This window comes from Gracilinanus agilis, unplaced genomic scaffold (assembly GCF_016433145.1).
Source record: "Gracilinanus agilis isolate LMUSP501 unplaced genomic scaffold, AgileGrace unplaced_scaffold55811, whole genome shotgun sequence".
NCBI classification, from domain to species: Eukaryota; Metazoa; Chordata; class Mammalia; order Didelphimorphia; family Didelphidae; genus Gracilinanus; species Gracilinanus agilis.
Genome location: NW_025391145.1, coordinates 1 through 7598, shown reverse-complemented (window position 1 = coordinate 7598; position 7598 = coordinate 1). Strand labels below are relative to the sequence as shown.

Genomic DNA, 7598 nt, shown 5'->3' with positions numbered 1-7598 from the left:
CTCCTCTCCTCTCCTCTCCTCCAATCTCCTCTCCTCCCATCTCCTCTCTCCTCCTGTCTCCTATCTCCTCTCCTTTTCTAAAACTCTTGCTTTATGTATTAGAACTGATACTCAGTGGGGCAGCTAGGTAGCACAATGGATCAGAGCACCAGGCCTGGGGTCTGAAGGACCTGAGTTCAAATCTGACCTCAGATACTGCCTAGCTGTGTGACCCTGGACAAGTCACTTAACTCTCATTGTCTAGTCCTTACTGCTATTCTGCTTTGGAATCGGTACCCAGCACAGAATCTAAGATGGAAGGTAAGAGTTTGGAAAAAAAAAGATATTAAGCATCTAAATACACTAAGTAGTGAAATTTAGAGAAAGAAAAAACAGTAGAAGAATTTTATATATATATAGAGTATAACATCAAATATATATATGTGTATATATATATACATATATATATATATTAACCCCCCACCTTCCATCTTAGAATCAATACTGTGTATTGGTTCCAGGGCAGAAGAGCAGTAAGGGCTAGGAAGTGGGGGTCAAGTGACTTGCCCAGGGTCACGCAGCTAGGCAGTGTCTGAGGTCAGATTTGAACCCAGGACCTCCCATCTCTAGGCCTGGTCCTAGTGCTACCCAGCTGCCCTGAGGGCACTTGCTATGGAGGAGATCAGGAAAGGCTTCATGGAGCAGGTGTTTGTTTGAGCTATAGATGGGGTCCTGGAGAGAAGAATGAGGACTTGGTACTGGAGGATTTTGCTTTACGTCAGGGCTGGGGGCTCAGGGCTGGGGATGGACAGCCCGCACCCGAAGGTCCAGGTAATGCTCTTATTCGATTCCCATTTCTGGTGCCTGGTGTCTAGGGTGGTATCTTAGACCCCAGGAATCTGTGCATGAGGGTGGGGGTTCAGGAGTCGAATCCAGCACAGCCTGCATCTCTCCCCACAAAAGCCCTCCCTCAGCTGTGGAGTGCCTGATGGAGCTCACCTGGCTTAGTGACTCGAAGGAGCTCCGGCACTGCACTGCAAGGAATCTGCCCATCACTGAGGGCCCCAACAACCGTCACGGCATCGTAGTGATCTGAAGCGAGGAGGAAGACGGGCGGCCGCCCCAATCAGCCCTGGGCCTTGTCCTGCCCCCATGCCCAGGAGGGGCTGGCCCCACACCCATAGATGTTTCTTCCTGATCTAAGGAAAGATGGTGGGGGGAAAGGGCGTGGGAGGGGTTGGTAGAGGAAGAAGGGCTTTGCCTGTGGCCCGAGGAGACACTCCACATGGGAAGGGCCTCCTCCCGGAGACAGGGTGATGCCCAAGACAGTACTGATGTGGCCAAATCCAAGGGGTCGATGCCAGTGGGTTGGGTGGGCATCGGAGGAGGGGAAGGAGGGCTCAGGGATGGAGAATAGAGATGGTGACTCAGGATGGAGGGTGGGGGCTCCCGGGCTGGTTCTGGGTGCCCATTACCTGAAGGGCCAGGCAGGGGCTCTGGGCCCAGAATACAGAGGCTCAGCTGTTGGTACAAGCCTCGGTTCTTGGCCACCTCTAGCATACTTTTGCTGCCCTCTACTCCATGCAGGTGGCAGAATCCCCGTTTCTGTAGCTGATGAGAATCAGGTCTTGTTACTGCTGCCCCCCCTCCATTCTGTCGAGCCCCCCCTCACCTCCAGCTCAGCCTTTGGGGCAGGGAGAGGAGAAGCTAGATCCTTGGATGGCCCGTGTCTGTCTTAGAAGGCATCCGGGCCCCGGGAGGGAGGGACAGACAGACAGTAATGTTCTGACCAAGGGGCAGGGCACGTACTCATATAATGACTGGGCTGACTGGCTGCATGGAAGAGAGAAAGGACCTTGGGGGTGGGGGGGGGCAGGGAGAAGAAACTGGGGAAGATGGGAGAACTGGGACAGCCGAAAGCCCCTTCACCTCAACAGCCACCAGCCCAGTACCACAGGCCACATCTAGGAGCAGGGCCTCTTGGGGAGAGGAGAGGAAGGCTGAGGCCAGGCAGTCAACAGCCAGGCGGGGAGCTTGGTAATCCAGGGTGCCCACATCCTGTGGATACAGAAAGACATACATTCCTGTCTCAGAGCCATTCCTTCCAGAATGTGGAGGCATTCCTCTTGGTGCCAAGGTGCCAAGGCAGCTCTATGCAGACTGCCCGCCGATCCCCTGCCCTGGCACTTTGCCATGGTTGAGTGGCTTCTAACATTGTACAAAACATGGTGGGGATTCCTTTTGTGGAATGTCCTCCAGAAACAATGGCCTGTTGTTCCCCCCCAATATCCTAAGTGGGGGCCCGTCTCCATTCTTAGAAGCCATAAATCTAGGGACCCCGAAGCCATCTAGTCCAATGATGAGGCCATCTAGTCCAATCCCCTCGTTTTACAGACGAGGAAACTGATTTAACCCGACCGTCACCATCACCATCACCATCACCATCACCGCTCACAGAAGCAGCAGCAGTTAAGACCCGGTCTGGGAAGAGAGCTGATCCCAGTCCACACAGGCCCAGAGTGGAGCCAGAGTTCTCTCTGGGGTTTTAGGGGGCCTTCGGTCCTCCTTTCACAACATCCCGCTGCTGGGCTCTCACGGAACCATCGTGGTTTCACCCGGGGCCGGGAGCTTTCTCTGTGAGGCAACTTGAGGGAAGGCCTCCTCTGGAGGGAACATTCCCACATGCTGGTTACAAAATCAGCCTCTCTGAATCACCCGCCTCCCTCATCTCTGATTGTGGTAAAAGTTCAGATACCAGCCAGCAAAGTATGGAGAAAAAGGAGGAGGAGATCAGGGTGTCCAAGAAGAACTTATTCATCATGCAACGGTGGCCAGATCATTCCCCACCCCCTGCCCCATCTCGTTATCATTGTTCAGTCATTTCAGTCCTGTCTGACTCTTTGGGACCCCATTGGGGGTTTTCTTGGGAAAGAAAGTGGTTTGCCATGCCTCTTTCAGTTCATTTGACAGGTGTGGAAACTGAGGCAAACAGCATCTCACAGCTCAGAAGTGTCTGAGGCTGGATTTGAACTCATGAAGATGAGCATTCCTGACTCCGAGTCTATCTGTACTCTATTCGATGCATCAGCTGGCTGTCCTCTTTGAGTCTTAGTTTCTTTGTCAATAAATAAAACAAGGGGACAGGATTAGATGATTGAAGGACTTTGCTAACAAAAAATGATATGACTTCATGATCAGGTAACTAGGAGTTCATTCTAGCTTTGAATCTAAGGTTCCTGAAAGAATTTCATTTCTAGGGGGCAGCTGGGTGGCTCAGTGGATAGAGAGCCAGGCCTAGAGACAGGAGGTCCTAAGTTCAAATCTGGCCTCAGATACTTCCTAGCTGTGTGACCCTGAACAAGTCACTTGACCCCCATTGCCTACCCTTACCACTCTTCTGCTTTGGAGCCAATACACAATATTGACTCCAAGACAGAGGAAGGTAAGGGTTTAAAAAATTTTCATTTCTGTCTTTGTAAGTGGCACATAGTAGGTACTTTAAAATGCTTGTTGACAAATTGATAGTCAGCTGGTACTCCTGGGTGCTTGATACTGTGCTAAGTCCCGAAGGGAGGAAGAAAGGCAAAAAACAATCCCTACTCTCGAAGAACTAGTGGAGGAGACCACATGAAAACAACGATGTAAAACCAAGATATTTCTGTCTCTCTAGCCTTCCATCCAACAATCTATGTATCCTTCCACTGACCAGACTATCTATCTATCTGGCAATCCATTCATCCATCCATCCATCATGTAGTGATCCTTCCATCCATCTATCTATCTATCTATCCTCAGACACTTCCTAGAAGTGTGACCCTGGGCAAGTCACTTAACCTCCATTGCCTAGGCTCTTACTGCTCTTCTGCCTTGGAAACAATACACAGATTCCAAGACAAAAGGGTTTAACAAGTAAAAAAAAAAGTGAGGAAGCAGGGAGAAATGGATTCTAGGCTTCCAGGTGAGGTGAGGCCAGGCCACGTCTACCTCTTCCCTCAGTTTTATTCAGCTTTCTGGAGGCTCCCAGGACACACAGGGTGGATGCGCCTGGAGTCTGATCTCCTGCCATCTTATGCAATGAAGGCTCTTGGTGTTTGTTTCTCTCCTGCTCATCTCCAACATCCTGCATCTTAGTCACTCTGATTACTTTCCAACACCCTGAAAAACCTGTACAATCTGCCTGAATGTCTGAACTCATCCTGCCCTTCCGAACGTCTCCCTTTATTGTTATCACAATGGCACCCACCAATGATAGCATTTCTTGGACTCTGAGTGGTGCCTGGCATTGTGTTTGTGGGGGGCGGGAGAGAGAGAGAGAGAGAGAGAGAGAGAGAGAGAGAGAGAGAGAGAGAGAGAGAGAGAGGCAGAGACAGAGAAAAAGAGGAAGAGAGAGGAAGAGAGAGGAAGAGAGAGAGACAGAGAGAGAGAGAGAGAGAGAGAGAGAGAGAGAGAGAGAGAGAGAGAGANATCACTATTAAGAGAGAGAGAGAGAGAGAGAGAGAGAGAGAGAGAGAGAGAGAGAGACAGAGACAGAGAGAGACAGAGACAGAGAAAAAGAGGGAGAGAGAGGAAGAGAGAGAGAGAGGAGGGAGGAAGGGAGGGAGGGAGAGAGAGAGATATAGAGAGAAAGTGACAGAGAGACAGAGGAAAAGAGAGAGACAGACACACACACAGACAGAGAGACAGAGAAAGAGACAGAGAGATGAAGCACCAGAAACTGACCTCTGCTATCATGCTCTTAGCAGACTTCCCCTCTCTCCTCCTCTAAGAAATAAAGGGGATAAATGACTGCTCCCCTCAGACCATTCCAGCTCTAACATCTCCTGTCTCCCTCAGAGCAGGGGCTCTGCCTGGCCCCCGAGGCTTCACGACTCACCAGTCCATGGCTCAGGCTCTCTGAAAATGTGGTCACGCACCACCCAGTCAGTCATTACTAGATGCCACATTTTGCCCTCATTTGGAAATGTCCATCAACAACCATTTTCAATATTCATTCAACAAACATCTATTTAAGAACTTGCCACGTGCACAAGGCTTTGTGCTGGGCTCTGGGGAGATCAGTGTAACTCCCCCCGAAACCTCCAGGGCCAAACCTCTTTGCACTTAGGGTGAGACTTCTTTTGCTCTAAGCTGTTGTGTGCCAATATGCAGTCCTTCCCCCCCCTCACCCCGTCCCATCAGCCTTCGTGTCTCTGGAACACACAGGGTCTGTCCTTCCATCTGGCTGAGAGGTTGCTGAGGGCAAGGACTGTTTCCCCATCAGACCAGGATTCCCTGAGGACAGGGTCCAAGTTCCCCCTATTGGCCTGAGGGATCTCTGAGGAGAGAAAGTGTCTCCTCCATCGGTCCTGGGAACCTGGGGAAAGAAATGTCAAAGTGTGCATGCGTGAGTGTATGGGAGGAGGGTGGTGGGAGCTATGCTTGTAAATAGGAGGGGAAGGGGACGGGGCCGCAGTGTGGTCACCTGATCGTAATCGGAAGCCCACTGGTCGTAGAAGCTAATTTTTTGGCTCAGGTCAGTGATGCCGTGGGACGTCCCAATCCAGGCTTGTACCTGAGCCAGGTTCCTTCTGGGGGACGCCATCTTCCTGAGGGAAAAAAAGACCACCATGCCACTTTCCACAGAGCCCTGGAGCCCTCCGGACAGATGACTGGTCACAGTTTCAAAGCTGCCAGCTCGTGCCCTCCTCTAGACCTAGAGCTGGTTTACATCACGGAGGGGTGAAGTTTTAGAGGAAGAAAAAACAGTTCAAGATTACACAGAAGATTTAAAACCCCGCACTCTCTTAGAATCAACACTGTGTGATTGATTCCAAGGCAGAAGGGCTAGGCAAAGGGGGTAAAGTGACTTGCCCAGGTTCACACATCTAGGCAGTGTCTGAGGCCACATTTGAACCCAGGACCTCCTATCTCTAGGCTTGACTCTCAATTCACTGAGTCACGTAGCTGCCCCCACAACTGGTTTTAATCCCTTAATGGACATACCTCACCTATGGCCAGATTCTTAAGGATAATAACACGTCTCTTTTTAATGGAGTGGTGAGAGAGATAAATGAGATGATGGGGCCCACCCTGAGGATGTAGGAGGAAATTAGGGGCCCACCCCTGAGGAAAGTAGGCCCAAGGGCAGTGTTGGATAGTAGAGAGAATATAGGGTGTTTAAACACCAGATGCCCTAGATGTTCTCTCTATAGTAGTTTGGTGACTCTGGGACAGTATCTTCCCTTTTCTTTCTTGTTAAATGAAAGGGGTTATTGGAGGGGATGTGGCAAAACTGGGACATTATGCATTGCTAGTGGAGTTGTGAATTGATCCAACCATTCTTTATGGCAATTTGGAACTATGCCTAAAGGGCCCTAAAAGACCGTCTGCCTGTTGATCCGGCCATACCACTGCTGGGTTTGTACCCAAAAGAGATCATAAGGAAAAAGACGTGTACAAAAATATTTATAGCCGCGCTCTTTGTGGTGGCAAAAAATTGGAAAATGAGGGCATGCCCTTCAATTGGGGAATGGCTGGACAAATTGTGGTATCTGCTGGACTACTGTGCTAAAAGGAATAATGAACTGGAGGAATTCCATGTGAACTGGAAAGACTTCCAGGAATTGACGCAGAGCGAAAGGAGCAGAACCAGGAAACATTGTACACAAGAGACCAATACACTGTAGTACAATCCAATGTAACGGACTTCTCTACTAGCAGCAATGCAATGATCCAGGACAATCCTGAAGGACTTATGAGAAAGATGCTCTCCACATCCAGAGGAAGAACTGTGGGAGCAGAGACAGAAGAAAAACAACTGCTTGATCACATGGTTGATGGGGATAGGATTGGGGATGTAAACTCTAAACCAGTGATTCCAAAAGTGGGCACTACCACCCCCTGGTGGGTGCTGCAGCGATCCAGGGAGGCGGTGATGGCCACAGGTGCATTTATCTTTCCTATTAATTGCTATTAAAATTTAAAAAATTAATTTCTAGGGGGCTAAGGAATATTTTTTCTGGAAAGGAGGCGAGAGGCCAAAAAAGGTTGGGAACCACCGCTCTAAGCGATCACCCTAGTGCAAATATCAATAATATGGAAATGGGCCTTGATCAATGGCACATGCCATTCTCAGTGGAATTGCTCCTTGGCTACGGGAGGGGGATGGGAGGAGGGGAGAGAAAGAACATGATTCATGTAACCATGGAAAATTTTTCCTAATCAATAAAAAATTAAAAAAGAAAGACTTTGGACAAGCTGAAAAAAAAAATAAATGAAAGGAGTTAGACACAATTAAAGTCCTTCCCAGCACTCAGTGCTATGGTCCTATGGATGAGATTTGGGGCCAGGCACCCTCACTTTCTATGTGGTCATTAATGGGTTACTATGATGGTTGGACAAAATAATCCAATGAGAACTTTAGGGGCCCTCCAGACTCAGAGAAATAATTTCTGTCACTATGATCAAAGGATTCTTTCAACAATCTGTCTGTGCCCATGCTAGATGGTGGAGTATGGGGAAGGTTGGAAGGGCTGGAATGAGCCCCTCCGATCCAATTCCCAGAGAAGCAGAGCCCTAAACCAGTCTTTTCCTGTCCTCCTGGTCTTCCTTCCTTCCTTCCTTCCTTCCTTCCTTCCTTC

General features: G+C 49.5%; 1 protein-coding gene across 1 annotated transcript; it reads right to left on the bottom strand.

The window, feature by feature from the left end:
• Positions 1-978: 978 nt before the first annotated feature.
• METTL27 (methyltransferase like 27) lies at positions 979-5564 on the bottom strand (the record flags this gene model as incomplete). The annotated part of the gene is made up of 4 exons (XM_044684758.1): positions 979-1071; positions 1455-1590; positions 1909-2037; positions 5441-5564. Coding segments are annotated over 4 exons (482 nt in total), but the record flags the coding sequence as incomplete, so codon positions are not given.
• Positions 5565-7598: the final 2034 nt, after the last annotated feature.